At 49.7% G+C, this 17,560-nt stretch overlaps 2 protein-coding genes across 5 annotated transcripts in view; one reads left to right on the forward strand and one right to left on the reverse strand.

Moving 5' to 3' along the window:
• The window catches only part of PCSK7 (proprotein convertase subtilisin/kexin type 7), a 27,604-nt gene extending 25,462 nt beyond the window's left edge, over nt 1–2,142 (reverse strand). The window contains exons 1-3 of one of the 4 annotated variants that reach the window (XM_075546641.1): nt 1,684–1,770; nt 1,035–1,125; nt 21–149 (exon numbers count right to left, since the gene is read on the reverse strand). The gene's annotated coding sequence lies outside the window, so the exon portion shown is untranslated. Of the gene's footprint in view, nt 1–20; nt 150–1,034; nt 1,126–1,311; nt 1,560–1,683; nt 1,799–1,873 lie in introns of those variants that run through there. The other 3 variants (XM_075546643.1, XM_075546642.1, XM_075546644.1) reach the window with 3 other exon arrangements.
• RNF214 (ring finger protein 214) overlaps nt 1,814–17,560 on the forward strand; it is a 26,445-nt gene continuing 10,698 nt past the window's right edge. The window contains 9 exon segments of the mRNA XM_075546646.1: nt 1,814–2,419; nt 3,877–3,992; nt 6,722–7,113; nt 7,116–7,167; nt 7,169–7,212; nt 8,039–8,049; nt 8,106–8,165; nt 12,077–12,217; nt 14,697–14,836. Of these exon segments, the coding sequence (XP_075402761.1) occupies nt 3,880–3,992; nt 6,722–7,113; nt 7,116–7,167; nt 7,169–7,212; nt 8,039–8,049; nt 8,106–8,165; nt 12,077–12,217; nt 14,697–14,836 (953 nt within the window). The 5' untranslated portion in view covers nt 1,814–2,419; nt 3,877–3,879.

Consider the following 17,560-nt stretch of genomic DNA (forward strand, 5'->3'; position numbering starts at 1 on the left):
CCGCTGGATCCCATTCCCACCTGGAGTCTGTGTGAGACTGAGCTCCTGGTCTGGCTAACCGCCTCATGCTCATTTTGTGCAAGTGGAGAAAAGGCATCCCTGTCACCGTGAGGAGAGGGGGCTCCGAGCTCTGAGCGCAGCCTGCAGACCTGTGGACCCAGGAACAGAAGAAACAAGTCTTCCATCTACCCCGACAGACAAGCAGAGCTTAGTCCTGAGTTCCAGGACCCGTGATCAAAGATCAAGAGTCATTGCCCAGGATTGAAAATAAGTGACAGACTTGGTACAGGGAGGTCAAATCAGTATAGGCCCCAGAAATCCAACTTTGTGTCTCAACTACCATACTCCCCCCCACCCCACCATCAGACTCATAGGACAGGGTAGAATTACCCCTGTGGGTTTCTGAGACTCCCTCTTCAATGGCGTAGAAAGTCCAATCTTCCCCAGAGTGGCTAGTGGCTTTGAACTGGTGACCATGCGGTTAGCAGCCCAACATGTAACCACTCATGCCACCAGGGCTCCTCCCGATGGCTTAGAAGAGGATTTGAGTTCTTAACAAAACCCTCGCCTGAAAATGTAGGCGATAACTTCGTTTGTGTATTTTTGTCAGGAGGCCAAGGGAAGTCACTGAGGGCAAAAGGCGGAGGAAAGCTCCCAAACGTGCATGAACCTGATCAGGTATGCTTTCCAGGGTGGAAGAAAACGACTCGACAGTGGCACTGAAGAGCTAGCGCCCTAAACTAGATCCGCAGGTGTGTGGGAGAGAGAGCAGGGTCCAGACCTGGGACTGCGGCCCTAGCTTTGATTGGGTTTTAGGAGCCCTGAGCCAAAGGCCAAGTGAGAACTGGTGGGCAACCCTGGGGCAGGAGCAGGGGCAGGCTATGCAGTGGGCAAGGTATGTGTGTCCTTATTGGTGGTTGGGATCTTTTTAAGGCCTCTGCTCGCTAAGCATTACCACCAAGGGGGGTGTTTTATTGAGAACTAGGAATAGGAGAGATGTCACGCCACGCCTTCCCTCCCCCAAGCCATCCCACCTGTCATGGTCTCTTGGGCACAGCCCCTCTCCAGCTCCCCTCTGCCTTCCAGCAACCTCAGGTGCCCCAGGATATTCCAGTTTCTCCTAGTCTACACAGCAAAACAAAATCCTGTTCAATTGCCAGATAGTGACCGGTCTAGACAGGTTCCTTCAGTCTCAGTGGGTCCCACCCTCGTTTTCTGGGAAGGCAGGAGGAACCTGACCTCTTCCTTGTCTAGCATGGCACACACCACCACTTTGACCCTTCAAGCTTCTGGGAATGGGACCTTACGTACCCTCAGAAAGCAACTCTCCGCCGTGCCCAGCGCCTAGGCCTATCTTGACAAGCTCCTAGTTGCACGAGGTGGGGAATAACTACGGGCAGCCCGCAGTCCAACAGTCCGCTTCCAAACGACTGTCTTTTTTGCAGACGCCCCATCCCGTGCTCCTCGAAACCAGTCGCTGGTGCTCCTGGGCCCCGATGGCTCCTGCAAGGTGCCACTCTCCTGTGAGGGTCCCCTGCTATCCTGAACCCAAGACTCGGCGGCCCGTCTCCCAGGGTTCCCCCGCCCCAGGACTGCAGGCGCCCTCTCGGCAGCTCCCGCGCTCCCAGGCCCCTCCGTTCCAGGCCACTCGCACTTCCAGCATCCACCTAGTTCCCAACTCACCCGCCCAGCCGCCGCCGCCGCCTCCCTGCGGAAACTCTCGACTTCCCGGGAGCCGGAGCCGCCGGTGACAGTTGCGTCACTTCCGGCCCGAGGACACAGCCAATCAGCGGCGGGTCCTGCGGGCCGGGCCGGACGGCCCGGGAGCCACCGGCGGCCCAGGGGCCGGCCCCCTCGGGCATCCTCGGCTTACCGAGGGGCCTACGGGCTGGCTGGGCTTTCCTCCCGGGGCTCCACGGGCCGGAGCATCTTCGAGAGGGCCCCCCTCTCCATCGGGTGCTTCTTCATGGCGTCTTCGCCCACGGGCATCTCAGTCCCGACCTTTCCAATCACCTTCTCTCTCTGAGCGCGATGAGCCCGAGTTTCCCTGTCACTGTCCTTGAGGGCGTCCTCCCCCCAGCAGGACTCCCTCCTCCTCGCGGTCCGAGCCCGCTCCGGCCCGGTGCCCTCGGGGAGTCCACTGCTGTCTCCGCGGTCTCCGGCAGCAGCCCGAGGTCCTAAGCGGTCCCGCCTCTCGCCGCCAGGAGGCGCCATCGGGGGCGGCGCGGAGCCACCGCGGCCTCTCCTCCCACGGCGCGGGCCTCGCCCCCTTTCGCTCGTGCCGCCGGAAGTGGGCGGTGTCGCGCGCGGGCCGGAGCTCGACCCCTCCCCCCGCGCTGGCCGCCCCCTCCCCCCGCTCCGCCCGCTCAGGTGCGTCCTGTCCCTCCCCCCTTCATTCCCGGGGCGCGCGGCGCCGGAGGTGTGTGCCGGGCTTGCGCGCGGACGCGAGAGGGGGGGCGCGGGGGGGGGCCCGCGGGCCGGGGGCGGGGGCCCGGGGAGGGGGCGTGGAGGGGGCTGCGAGGGCGCGGGCCCGGGTCCTGGCCTAGAAGTGGGGCGGGGGGCGGGGCGGAGGTCTGGCAGGGGCTCGGCCCGGAGAACGCCGCCGGCTCAGCAGTCCCCTGGGGCGGGGGCTGTGGCCACCCGGCGCTGGCTGCCCCCATTGTCCCTGCCGTCCGTCCCCAGCTCTCCGGGGACGCGCCGTTCCTGCGCCGCCGCTTTGCCGGTGGGGCCGCTGGGCCGGGCTGCGGTGCGGGGCTTGGTCCTGACGCACTGGGCTACCCGGCCTCCAGCCTGGAGCCACGCACTTGGATCTGACCCGGGACCCCCGAGTTCCCCTTACGGGGCGTCGAGCACCGCCGGCCCGGGGCTCTGTTGGATTCAGGGTGTTTGCACCCGAGGGAGCAGTCATGGCGATCTAGGGCCGCTTCTCCCCGCTGCTTTGTATGTGTGGGAAACTGAGGCACGGACGGTGTCTGGCTGGTGACACAGCCTCCACACCTTAGGTGCCCGCTCTTCAAGGTTCCCGAAGGTTCCCTCCCCCCACCCCGTGAGCTACTAAAATAAATACTTCCAGCCCCCCCTAGTCTTTTTTGCCTTTCTTCCCACCACGGAGGCCCCAGGTCTGCTCTGCAGCATAGACCTTTTGATCGAAGAAAGGCCTTTGGGGGGGGGGCGCTCTGTCACCCCGGTTTTCTTCTCATTTCCATGTTTATAGTAAGCATGCTTCCACCATCGAGAAAGAGGAGGCTCTTCTGTAAAGAAACCCACCAGGGCGAATGCTCCCCTGCCCTGTGGGGTCGCTCTGAGCCGATCACATTCTTCATTCAGTGGTTAGCAAAACCTGCCCACATGGGAGGGACACAGTGACCTGATAAAAGGCCCTTGGGTCGGGGTCCCCTGCTCTCGCTCCCACAAAATACCTCCAGACAAGCTTCACTTGAATTAATGGTGAATGCTCTGAATGGGACAGCCAGAAAATGATTTATAAACGTGAGCTATTGTTGACATTAGGCCAAGCTCGGCATCTTTTCATTGTATAAATGATATGAGACAAGACAAGGAAGGAGGTGGACTATTTGGAAGGATCTCACAGGCTGTGGTCATTTATTTTAAATGTTTCTGCCCAAAGTGAAAATAAAAGCTTCGCACGGAGGCCCAGCTCCATATATAAAAATATACCTACCCACTGATGGATGCCCATGGGGACCCTTTGCAATGGCTTCTTTCACCACTGGGGGGGTATTTTGGGCTTGCTTATTTGTTTTTGTCATTTCCCGGGACAACTCTTGAGTGGGTATTCTAGGATGGGGGTGGGGGAGGCACTTTTGTGTGAATATTTTGACATGTGTAGCCCTTCATTTGTGCTTGGATGTGCAGAGCATGATGGCGGCGTCTGAGGTGGATGATGGCGTGGCCAGTGTCCCCAGCCCTTCGGAGTCGTTGTCCAGTTTGTGTGCTTCCAAGTCAGATGACGGCCTCCCGGATGATCTAAGGTGAAGTGTTGTCTTCTTAACTGGGATGAGTCACAGGGTTAAAGGGCTTTCAAGATGGACTTCCTATGGAGGGGAGCTCTGTGGAACTGCTCTTCCTTCTTGGCTCGTGGGAAACCACCTAAGATTGGGTTGGTGTTTTTTTTTTTTAAGGTGGGAACGCTGTCTGGTCCTTCATGTTTCTGGTCCCAGCTCTCTGCAGGCATGCTAAACCCCTGTGGGGAAAATAGACTCAACTACAAGGTGTCAGACCTTGGAAAAGATAGAAATCTTGCCCCACCCAGTGTCGTCACCCAGGCGGCATATTAACTTAGGAGCTCTGGTGGCGCAGTGGTGAAGTGCTCAGCTGCGCTCCCAAAGTTCCGCCCTGCGGGAGAAAGATGGGACCGTGTGCTTCCAGCAAGGGGTCCAGCGTAGGGGCTCGGGGAGCAGCTCCTCCACCCTGTAGTGTTGCTGCAAGCTGGAATGAGTGAAGAGCAACACGTCTGGTATTTAACTTTAGCTTCTAGATGCCGTATCTGTACATATATGATGCCTGTTCTATTAGGTAGGTATACGTTTATCTTGATCGATTGCTACTGTACTTCATGTGAGTATCCCCCTGCCTCCAAGTGCAGGAATGGCAACGCACTTCTCAGCCCTAACGTGATGGTAACTAATGTCTTACGCGGTGTTGAACTATAGTGACTGTTTATCTCACCTCTCTTCTAGAATACCTAGGGCTTCATGCCATACCTCACAGCTTTATACCCATTAACATGCTTAATCCTCCCAGCAGTTCCAGGAGGTAGGTGCTGATCTTTCCTTCCTTTGACACATGAGGAAATGGAGACAGAGAGGTTAGTAACTTGCCCAAGGCTACCCAGCTGTGTTGGAGTCAGGATTGAAGCGCTTGCTTCAGTGAAAGTGTGCTTCTTTTGACAGCTCAGCTGGGAGAGCGAGCCCTGGTGATATAGTGGTTACGCGTTGGGCTGCTAACCTCAAGGTTGGCAGTTCAAAATCACTCTATGTTCCATGAGAGATGGAGTCACAGTCTCGGGAACCCACAGGGTAGTTCTCCCCTGTCCTGTAAGGTCCCAGTCCTGCAGGGACTTAGTGGCAGTGAGTGTCTTTTTTTAACCATAAACTTGGATCTTTACACTTTATTTATTTTAGGGGAAAAAAATATAAATCACATGCTGTCAGTAACAATACAGTTGAACTCCTTGCTATCCAGTCCATGCTGGCTCACTGTGACCCTCTTGGACAGGGTAGAACTGTCCCTGTGGGTTTCTGAGATAGAACTCTACAGGAGTAGAAAGCCCCGTCTTTCTCACATGGAGTGGATGGTGGTTTCAGACTGCAGACCTTGCAATTAGCCCAACTTGTAACCCCTATGCCCCAAGAGCTCTTTAATATTACTAAAAGTTAAGGTTTGTTGAATGGTTTCTCTGCAGAAGGCATTCTGCTAAACACTTGATATGCGTCATCTCACGTGCTCATCACAGTAATTCCACTGGGCAGGCCATGTTCTTTCTGTATTACAAACAGCTAGTAAATGATGGAGTCAGCATTCAAACTTAGATACTGTATGTCCCTGAAATCTCTCCCTCTAGAACAGCGGTTCTCAATCTGTGGGTCGCGACCCCTTTGGAGGTTGAACAACCCTTCACAGGGGTCGTCTGATTCATCACAGTAGCAAAATGACAGGGATGAAGTAGCAGTGAAAATAATGTTAGGGTTGGGGGTCCCCACCACATGAGGAACTGCATGAAAGGGTCGCGGCATGAGGAAGATTGAGAACCACGGCTCTAGAATTAGTTCCTGGAGAAAGCGCCCTCTTGGCTGTATTTGAAGCTGGGTGCCTTGTGAGTTGCTCTTCCAGTCGTTTTGCTTTGACCCCTTCCCCACTGAGAAAACGCTCTTTGACCTGAGCCACGGTCACTGCTGGTTTGGGATCAGTACAAGGGGATCAAAAAGCAAAAGGCAAAGAAACGTAGGAGAGGTTTAACCATTGGTAGTCGTTAATTCTCTGTGAAATCCCTTAGCACTGTGAACGTTGGGTGTCATGAATCTGTCTCTTCTCACAACCCTGGAATGGCAGTGACAAACGGTAGGACGGTTATCCCAGTGTTATAGATACGCCTTCCACTTGTGTGCATTCAAGATTGTCTGGACTCCAGATACCTTGAAGTGCAGTGGCTGTGCCCTGGGAAACTGATGACGAACCTGACAGCAGTTCCAGTAAAGACCTGAGCTTGGGATAAAATCAATCTTCCTTTATTTTCTTGATTTTTTAAATCGTTTTATTGGGGGCTCGTACAACTCTTATCACAATCCATATGCCCATCCAAAATCAATCTTTCTAAATGAATGTTTTGTTTATGAAAATAGGCGTGACTTAGCTATGATGTGTAACTAAAGTGAATGTACAATTAGCGCGAGGCTGTTTCCTCTACATCCCCCAGTGTTAATATTCAGGCTAGCTCTGAACGCTGCGTCCGCTTGTAGTCATTCTGCTCCGGCGCACTAACGTCAGTCTCAGAACCGCTAAAGCCGACTGCTCGCCGGTAGAGGCAGCCTCCCCGGGGGGACGCCAAGGTCTGGTCACTGTGATCCCTCGGAGGGTTCGCGTCGCCCCATCTCCCTTCTCTGAGTGGTTCCTTCCAAAGTATTGCATAATGTAGGTGATCCTTTTTCGGTTCTCTTTCAAACAGTGTCTGAAGAGAGACTCTCTCTTATGTTTTTGATAGTCCCAAAGACTCCGTGGAGAAGCCCCGGACCGTGTGTCTGTTGAGTGTAAGTAGCCAAACGGCAACGAAGGAGAGTACCAGACTTGCCCGTTTGGAACAGGCAGAGAAGAATCGTGGTTCATCGGCAGGTGACACTTCAGCAGCGCACCGGGCGATTTTAGGGGAAAACTTGGTGGCCGCAGACCTCAGTCTTCCTGGCAGTGGGTCTCAGTCTGATTTGGAGGACTTGGCCAGCACAGCGGAAGAGGAGGAGGACTCATGTCTCCACGAGAGCCTCCCTCGGATCCTTCAATCTCGAAAGCCAGTGTCTCTTTCAGAGCAGCTTGCTGCCGCGATTTCTTCCGAAGATAAATCCCTACGAGCCTTCGAACTAAAGGAAAGTATCAGGGTCACGGCTTGGGTTTCCAACCTGTAGTGCCTCCGAAAATGGGGTTGAAGGAGGTAACTGGATGGTGCTCAGGATAGCTCTTCCCTGGAACGTTCTCCAAACAGTTGCTGCTTAGGTCAGGTGTCCAGTTGTACAGCTGAGATGGCATTCGAGAATTTCTTTGAAGGGTAGGAACCATATCTTGATACTTGGTGGAGCACTATGCTCTCCCATTCCTCTTCCCAGGCAGCCAGCACACTCCTGAGGAGCCCTGGTGGCTGCGATCGGGGTGGTCAGCAGTTCAAAATACCACTAGCTGTTCCAAGGGAGAGAGAGAGGCAGGCTTTCTGCTCCCCTAAAGAGTTACAGCCTCCGTAACTGAACAGGCCAGTCCCAGCCTGCCCCTTAGGGTTGCAGTGACTGCAGTTGGACTCTGGCCGTGAGTGGTTTTCAGTTACCCTGTTAGCAAGTGCCGTGAAGGGACCTCCCTCTGGTGTTCAAGAATAACAAAGCTCCTGGCCAGGTTCTTGGCTTATAGGAGCTTTAAGACCTTGCAAATAATTTTTCACCGATTAAGTGCTGAGTGCCAGATGTTGGCATGCCCATCTCCCACTCTTGTCCTTCGCAGAAGGAGTCCTTGTTAATTCTCTGACCGCCGTCAACAAAGGGCAGCAGGCGTATCCTGTTTGCTAGTGACTGGGGCGCTCTGTCCTGGGAGGAAGGATGGGCACAATAGGTTGTAGGAGGCAGTGTCCTGGTCTCGGGCATAAAACTTCCTCTCAGTCAGTCGTTGAGTCTGTTGGTGGCGGTTTCGGGGATAAATGACGAGTGTAGAGAGGCCGGCAGTGTTTGTTTGCTAGCACTGCATTGCTGCCCTCGCTGTGGAGCTCGTCGGGCGAGGACGTGCAAGAAGGTCCCCTCAGTTGCAGTGGCAGATGTCTAGGTGGAAGTGGCAGAGCAAGTCTGCCTCATACCATGCCTGAAAAAGTCTGACTTTCGCTGTTTCATCCTTTGTAGGATGAACTTAAGATGGAATTATTAGACTTAAGCTCGGATCATGACATCGAAAGAAATCTGGTAGGTACTGAATCTGTCATGGGTGGGCTCTGTCAGATCTCTCCTGTCCTTAATGGCAATTCAGTGATTCGTTGTCTCTTTAACTTTTTTCATTGTGCCTTGAGTACAAGTAACCAGACGGAATAGTTTCCCGTTCCACAATCGACACACGTGTTTGTTTCACGGCGTGGGTGGCTCTCCATCCATGTGCTGGCGCTCCTCCCACTACCTACCCGCTGGGCTCCCCTTTTGGACACACGCTGCGGTTCTGCTTGATCTGCAGAGTGCATTGCTCACAGGCCTGTCGGTTGTTGGGCGCAAAGGTGGCCTCGGGGAGGCATCTAAAGGGTGCGCAAGGACCACCATGTTGAGGTTTTCCCCCCAGTAATTCTATTGTGATCCTGATCAGCGTAGTGATCGATGTAGCTGGGACCAGCTGGTTCTCCTGGTCTCAGGCTGTTGGAGGCTGTGGCTCATGTGGTCCATTAGTCTTTTGAACTAGATTGCTTCCATGAGTCATGGATAATCTTCTTCACTCTGCTCTGTTCTAGTTGGGAAGAGACCAGTAGTTGTATCTTAGATGGTTCTCACAAAAGTAGGGTGTAGAATATTGTCTTTGTGGACTATGTGTTGCCAATTAACTTAGATGCCCCTGAAACTGTGATCCTAAATCCTCAACCTCAGTGACAGCCCCTTAAGGTCTTTGGTTATGGCTAAACAGTGCACATCTGCCTTCCTCCCTGGAGGCTCTATGATATATATACGTGGGTATCTTTGCAGCACCTACAAACAAGTATGTAAGAAGACCCTATACCTAACTCATAGGGTGTCCTCCCATATGCCATCCCGCACCTGTCCATCGTAACATAACCTACCTGTGTGTCCTGGTAAGTTACTGTTTGCTCTTACTGTCATGCAGGATCGAATGTGGAATAGCATTTACCATTGTTCCCCTGTGCTTACCTCCTCATGCCTTCCTTTGCCTTGGTCATGTGCCCACCTCCTCCGTATAGCGGGTTTCCTTTCCCTTCACCCAAGTGAATACACGCCTGCCTTCTAGTTCATGGTTTTCTTCCCTCCCCTTCTCAGCCTGAGCAACAGTCACAGAAAGTAAATCGTTCATGGCTTTTCATAGCAGTGGCTCGCATCAACTGTGTCTCCTTCAGGCTCATCTATGCTTTGAGAGATGGTTTGTGTCTTCGTCATTTTCTTTCGCATTGTGTGTGTGTGTGTGTGTGTGTTTATCCGTTCATCCGATGCTAGGCGTTTAGGTTGGTTATCTTTTTGCGTTGGCAAATGATGGGATGATGAACCTGGGTGTACGTTATCTGTCGGCGTCAGGAGAGAAACCCTGGAGTGGGTTCCGTTCCACTCTCCACGATGCTCATGTTCATGTACAGCCCTCCTAGTGGGGTTGCCAAGTTCCACTCTCCCACACCTTTCCAGCGCCTGTTGTTTCTGATTGTTGGTCATCTCGCCGGGGCTCAGGCGATAGCTCGCGGTTGTTTTGGTTTGTATTTCTCTAATGGCTCATGAGCCTCAGCATCTCATGTGTAAGGGAGCTTCAAAAAGTTTGTGGAAAAATTCCCGTATCTTTTCATTCCATTTTTCCACAAACTTTTTGAAGACCTCTTATATTTGTTGGCTGTTTGAATAGAAGGGTCCTTGGCCCATTTGTAAGCCGAGTTGTATGTGTTTTTGCTGTGGCGGTATTGGCATTTGAGTTTGTTTGTTTTTTAAGTAGTTTTATTGGCATCTTATTCACGTACCATAACTTCATAGTTTGGTCATCTTAAGCGGAGTTGTGCAATCATCTCTGGAGTTTTCTATACATTTTAGTCTAGTGACCCACTCTTAGTGACCCTGTGCACCACAGAATGAAGCACCACCAGCCTTGTACCTTCATCACGGTCGTTGATACGTTGCGCCCCTTTCCAAGTCCGTCTTGTCCAGGCTCTTCTTATACACTGTCCCTTCTCCTTTACCAAGCCTGAGGGCACTCCCGCCAACATGGCCAACGTGCAAGAGAGACGAGTCTCCCCAGCCTGGTTTCCAAGGGGCAGACAGCTCTTACTTCTTCCAAGATGCAGTTGTTTGTTGCTCTACCGGTCCAGGGTCCTTCCGCTGTTCTCTCCAGCACCGCAGCCCACATGCATCCCTTCTTCTTTGGGACTCCTTATTCCATGTCCAGCGTTCGCATGCATAGGAGGCGATTGAAAATACCATCTCATGGGTCAGGCACCTTAGTCCTCAAAGTGACATCCTTGCTTTTCAGCACTTTGAAGAGGTTTCATATAGCAGATTTTCCCAGTGCAGAATGTCATTGGATCTCTTGACTGCTGCTTCCATGAACATTCATTTTGGATCCAAGCAAGATGAAATCCTTGACAACTTCAACCTTTTCTCCATTTATCATGATGTTGTCTGCTGACCCAGTTGTGAGGATTTTTATCTGTTTTTACATTGATTTGCAGTTCGTCCTGAAGGCAGCAGGCTTTCATTTTCAGCAGCAAGTGCGCCCAGGCCTCTTTGCCTTCAGCAAACAAGGCCGTGCTGTCTGCATTTCGCAGGCGGTTCATGTCTGCCTCCAGAGTCCACCTTCTCAGATGGTTTGCTCAGCACATAGACTGAGTGAGTATGGTGAGAGGATCCAACCCTTGCTGACACTTTTCCTTATTTTACCCACACAGTACAGCATCCTCATTCAGTTCAAACAACACTTGCCTGTGGTCTGTGTACAGGTTTCGCATGAGCAATGACGCATACACAGCGTTCTCCCCAATGTGGTATGTTCCACGCAGTCTGCTGCCTTTGCAGAGTCCGTGAAACCCAAGTGAACACCCTTCTGGCTGTCTCCCAGTTCAGCTAAGGCCCATCTGTTGTCAGCAGTGGTATTCCTCAGGTCAGGTCTTCTCCTGAGTCTCCCTATTGGTGGTCTGCCACAATCTTTTAAAAATAATCTTCAAAAGACTTTTGCTTCCATGTGAAGTGATATTCATGATCAGCTTTTAAGATTTCCATATTCTTTTGGGTCACCTTTCTTTGAAATGGGCACAGATAAGGTTCTCTTTTAGATGGTGGACCAGGTCACTGTGGTCCAACTTTCTCGGCACAGACAGCGTGTGGTTCTAAGGCTTTATCAGTGGGTTGAAACATTTCAGTTGGCAGTCTTCCCATGAAGGGGGCCTTGTCTTTCCCTAACGCCTTCAGTGCAGCTTGGACGCTCCCTTCAACACCATATGTGCAACCTCTCGAAATGGTTGAACACTGAGCGAGTCCTTTGGGCACAGCGTGCCCGTGTATTCCTTCCACCGTCTTTCGATACTGTCTGCATGTTCCGTACTTGGCCGATCCCATGGAGGCCTTCAATGTTGCAGCCTGAAGCTGGAGTGTTTCTCCTCAGTTCTCACAGCATCAAATGTGCTGAGTGTGTTTTCCTTGTGGCTTTCTAATTCTAGATCTTTGCACATTTTGTTATAATACTCTAGCTCAAAAAAAAAATACTCTAGCTCGTTGTCTTGAGCTGTTCTTTGGCATTTTCTGTTCACTTCTTTTACGTCCTCATTTCTTGCATTTGCTTTAACTTTAATAGCGGAAAAGTAACATATACCAGTGAGTGTCTGTGTTCCAGTAAGACACATGTGAACCAAATTTGTCCCGTGGCATAAGCCGTATGTGGGTTGGTGGCCCTGCCTCAGAACTGTGTGGTGCAGTAAACCTGTGCCGATGGGAATGTCCTGTGTCTGCGCTGCCTCATGTGGCAGTCGCCAGTCACATGTGGAAATTGCCCCGTGTGACCGAGGGTTCAGATTCATCATTTAGCTTCATTTGAATTACTAGCCACATGTGACTAACCTAGCGCTCTGAACAGACACTGGGTGAATCTTAAGATTAAATGTGGAATAACCTTTCCCCTCTTTTGTTTCCTAAAGGATAAAATGATGTCAGAGAGGACACTGTTGAAGGAGCGGTACCAGGAGGTCCTAGACAGGCAGAGGCAAGTGGAGAATCAGCTCCAACTGCAGTTAAAGCACCTTCAGCAAAGGAGAGAAGAAGAAATGAAGAATCACCAGGTATCCTGCTTATCTTGAAACCGCCAATAAGTAAAGCAGCTCTCCCTGATCAGACTCTCTAAGCTTGGTCCTGAATGAACGAAAACCACCCTCCCCGCCGATGAGTCGGTGCTGACTCACAGTGACCCTATCACACAGGCTAGACTTGCCCCTGTGGGTTCCGAGGAGCAGCTGGTGGCTTCAAACTGCTGACCTTGCAGCTAGCAGTCCAGTGTGTCACTGCTACTAGGCCTTCGGATTGAATAGACATAGGAAAGAACTCATCGACTTTGAAGGCTAGAAAGACCCTTTGAGGGCATCACAGTAGCCTTTGGTTCTGTGGAGTTGAGTGAGAAAAGGGTTGACCTGGCTTGTTGGCGTCACTGCCACCTGGGAGAATGCGTGTGTGGACTCCTGTGGTTGAGCTGTGCCGTCTGAACTCCATTAACCCCACGTGGCAGGGTCAGTGTCCCAAGGTTTTCTTGGTTGTAGTCTTTATGGAAGCTGGCCACCCAGTCTTCCCCACAGAGCCATGCAATGGTGGAAACTGTAAGCAGACAGGTGGCATCTTAGGACTTTGACCTGGACTGAAGTTTCCTTCGAAAAACCAAAATTATAAAAAGCAAGAGACATCTCGAAGAACAGTTACTCGCTCTCAAAAGGCATGGCAGGGAACCGGAAGCCAGATGGATGGTCAGCTAATTAAAAACGGTCTCAGTCAGGTGGATGGTCAGCTAATTAAAAACGGTCTAAGTGATGTTAAAAAAGAACAATCAAGAGTGTAGCCCATCTGGCAAAGCGTTCATATCCGTGACCCTGAGATTACTACAAATTGATGGGAAAAGGCCAGTAGAAATCTAGAGAAAGACCAGGAAAGGTGATTCTGATAGTGTGCGATGGCCGCTGTGACAAATTACCTTGACCCTCAAACCACACTCACCTGTCCTTGTAAGGTTTGGTAGTCCCACCTGCTTTGGAAGCAAGGTTGGCACGGGGCTGCAGTCCTTTGGGAGGCTTTCAGGAGAGCCTGCTTCCTTTGCCGGGTTTTAGAGGCTGTCCATATTCTGTGGCTTAGGACCCCTGACCGCCTTCCTCCATCTTCAAAACCAGCATTGACCATTCTTCCATAGGTCATATCTTCTGACCTCAGTGAGGCAGGGCTCTCCGCTGTTCAGGACCCCTGTCATTCGATTGTGCCCACCCAAATAATCCCACATGACTCTCCCAATCCTAGGGTCCGTCCCTGTGCCTTCCATCACATCTACAAAGTCCCTTTTACTCACCGACTCCAGGGATTAGTGTGGGGGTGGACTATTTCGCTTACCACACCTGTAAATCAGAAGTCACAGGCGAGTTGGGGAAATGTACATTTACGTTGATTATATGGTATTCCTCCACTCTACCAGTAAGAGTTTAGCAACAGCACACTAAGTTGTCAGGGTTGAAGACATTTGTATGTTGTTTGAAAAGTATTGGGTATTTTTGGGTAAATTTTTAAATATACATACACTTTGGCCTAACAATCTCACCAGGAGTGCAGAAATGAAGCTTTTACATGAAAGTTTAAACATATTAGGATATTTATTTATTGTAGTACTGCTTATAGTTACCCAAAAAAATTTAAATAAATGGAAAATGAATCAACCTCTTAAGTAGAGAATTGGTTCTAGAAATGAATATAGCTGTATGGTGTATTATCTGACTTGGAGTTATATTGATTGACTTGGAAGCATGTTCACGTACGTTCATTTCTCGTATAAAATAAACAAACAATAAAACCCAGGATACAGAATAATGTCTATAACATTGTCTCATTTAAAAAAAAACTAAAGAGCAGAGAAATGTATAAGTATACCTATGTTGTGTGTAAGAATGGAGAGAAAAAAATGTATAATACAAAACAATGCATTCGAGTTACATATGAGTGAAAGTCGTGTGGATTAGGGTGTAGCTGTAAACTTTGATCACTTTTTATTAAGTTGGTATCACAAGTGTGTGTTAACAGTGGACATATAATACCTGAGAGCTTCACACAGTTTGTAGAAAACTAGAATTCAAGGATAATGGATGTTTTTCCGTGAACTCTTTGAAGCCCCTTCATCTAGTTCAGTGGCGTGGTTTTGTTTAAATCCTCTACGTACTGTAGAACTGTTTCAAACAAAACAAGACCACATTTGTTGGAGGTAGCAGACCTCCGCCCAGTCCGTGAAGGCCTTTGCCAGCATTCCCGGCCGGTTTGTTGCGCTTCTCTTTGGCACCGGTGGTGGAGCGCGGGCGCCTTTGCAAGGCAGCGGGTCTCCTGTTTGAACCGTTGTGGTGGTTAGGGATTCTTCGGTGGAGTTGAAATCTGCTTAGGTCTGAATGCTCACACACTAAATTTCTTCCCCTTGGTTTGGGTCCACAAACTCAATGTGCAAGTTTGTACCAGTTGGAAATTGCCCTCGGAGGAGACTAACTGACTCCCTTCTCTCTGTGTGTGGCGGTGACGGTGCGGCACCAGGAGATCGTGAAGGCGATCCAGGATGTGACAATAAAGCGGGAGGAAACGAAGATGAAGATAGAGAAGGAGAAGAAGGAGTTTCTGCAGAAGGAGCAAGATCTGAAGGCTGAAATCGAAAAGCTGTGCGAGAAGGGCCGAAGGTACCGCGCTAGTCTTAGAGGGCACTCCGCGTGCCTGTGCGCGTGCGCGCTCGGGACACCCTCACCCGGGGCCAGGCCCATTTGTGTTTCTAGTGGCAGATTCTGTCTTTCAGTCTAATTGTTATTTGAAAAACTGTACAAATAAAAGTTTTCCAATTCCATAAAACCTTTTCAAGTTACCCTGTGAGACCTAGTCAAAGCCTCAGAGATTCATTAATATCCTGAAATTGAAGCAGCTGTCGGGTCCTAAATGTGAACAAGATTTTTGTATGTTCTTGTTCTACAAGTTTTTAAGACTCAGACTGTGAGGAAACTTTTCATAGATGGCTATTATATTTTTGATGGTAGGAGGGGGGTTATAGTTCATTCTTTTGCCTGGGGGAACCCAGGTGTCCCAGCACCGTTTCCTGAAGACACACCTTTCCTCCCCTAAGGAATGGGCTTGCCACCCTTGTTGAAAGTCGGGTGACCATTTGGGGTTTATTTCTGGACATTTAATCTAATGTTGTAACAGACTTAAGAGAGTAAGTACTCGACTTTTAAGAAAATAATTGTTTTTGTTGTTGAGATTATGTACCTCATAGCATACACCGGTTTAGCCGTTTCTACATGAACAATTTAGAGACATAGTATTACACCATTGGGTCCCATACTTCTTTGGCCTATTTCCCCTACTCAGGAAAAAGTCAAAGAATTAATTCAGCACCCACCCGCAATTAAGAACTTCTGCACTATAGTGCACAATCTAGGATAAAGTGTAGGCCCCTGGGTTTGTAGCCCTCCTGGGTTCTTCCAGTACTCCCACCCTCCCCCAAGGGATGGCATTGCCCACTTGGGACACACTGCTGTACAGCCACGGTAATCTAGAGAGTCTAATACAGTGATTCCAGAGTGGGCGAGATTGTCCTGGGCCGGGGAGACACATGAGTGGATGCTGGAAGGATCAAAGGAGACTGCAAAAGCAGCTATTTGTACTTTATCTTGGATTTCGAGCTGTACAGGACATTTCTGAATGCCAGGGACTGCTGAGTAATTTTTTTTTTCTGAATAGGGAACCTATTTAGATAGAGAAGTACATCCTCCTACTTCATTTTTTTCCCCCAAGTTTGCTTTAGCTGTTCGGGGTCCCTTTCAATTCCATGTTTGATATTTACTTTTCCATTTCTTCAAAGAAGGCTGTTGGAGTTTTGATGGGCTTACATTAAATATATATATTCAGAGAGAGAGTGGGAGAGTGAGGAAAAGAGACAGATCATGTGCAACTACACAGGCAGGGGCTTCAAAGAGTTTATGGAAAAATTCCATTATCTCATTCCATTTTTCCATGAACATTTATTTTGATGTCTCATTGTGTGTGTTGTTTTTATCTTTTTTTCCAATTTTGATTCTTTTGTGTTCTCCCAGGACATCAGAGTGCAGTGCTGTATATCTGGAAGTTATTTGATAATTAATTGTTGAATCACTGGATTGAAAATTAAGAGAATTTCGCTTTTAGCTGAAACAAGTCCCATAGTGTCATGGTGCCCTAATTTCCTAATATTCCCTAAATGGGGGATAATGTTCTTTTTCGGTTTCATGTTGCTCTTATATGAAGGGAAGTTACTTAAGAGAAATTTGCTAGTGCTTTGTATTATTTGGGCAAGGTTACTGTCTATTTCTCTTTATACCCACTCCTGACTTATCAATTTGATTAGCCTCTAAAGACCAGAATGCAGAGACAAGAAGAAGACTGCATCATTGTGTGACTTCCAAGCCTCTGAGCTTCATGGTTTAGCTAAGTTGACACGTAACCTTCACCAGCACAGCCAGGATTGCTCACCTTACACCGTGGTTTCTGTTACTGTAAGACTGTCAGATATAGGTCATTCACGTGCAACATAGTCGCATGGAGAGATTCTTTGCTGTTTTTGTAAATGTGAATGTCAGATCATGAGGCAGTCGGTAAGTAAGGAGTAGGTGTAATTGTAATTTTTGAAGACACCCAGAATTCACCATGAGAAAGCTCAGTTGCATCATCAGTTCCATTTTTCTCTCGGGATACTCACCTGCTTTGTCAAGGAAGTTGATCTTTTCCTTGCCAGTGTGAATCCTTCGGGGCTCTCGCCGGCATTGGGAAGGGGCTCCTTGGTAGTGCTCTCCAGGACAAACACTTGTAAAACTCCCTGACGGCAAACAGGTCCTTTCCTGAGTCAGTGATGGTGGGCTTCTGCTTTGGAGGACATCATCAAATGATTTGGATTTCAAACAAGATCTTACATATATGTAATTGTGTGTGTGTATGCGTGTGATTTGAGTACAGAGTCTATTGGTTTTCCATTCAGTAATTGAGACATACTTTGGTTAGTGCTATTCCGTGCTGTCCCCACAGTGTAACAGCGCTCTTCCACCTTGGTCCTGTCCTCTGGTTTCAGCCCGCAGGCTGCAGGTGTCTCTGAGTATGCTGTGCACGTCAGAGAACGATTGGGAAACAGTGGGCAGACTCACTCCTCCCCTCTGTGCAGTCTTCTCCCGTGTTTGCCTGTTTGTGGTGTGCTCCCTGGAGCCTTCAGGTAGCTTAGAGGTAGTTTGGGTGCTTAGATTGGAATTATGGTTAGGAAGGAAGTTGTGGTCGAAGAAAGATGGCATAAACTTGAGATTTTGAATAGGTACGTAACCAGATACTAAATATGATCAAGGAGGGTGAGAATAGGGGAACATAGTAGATTGTGGTTAGCTTTCGTCCTC

This window comes from Tenrec ecaudatus, chromosome 4 (genome assembly GCF_050624435.1).
Source record: "Tenrec ecaudatus isolate mTenEca1 chromosome 4, mTenEca1.hap1, whole genome shotgun sequence".
Classification (NCBI taxonomy): domain Eukaryota; kingdom Metazoa; phylum Chordata; class Mammalia; order Afrosoricida; family Tenrecidae; genus Tenrec; species Tenrec ecaudatus.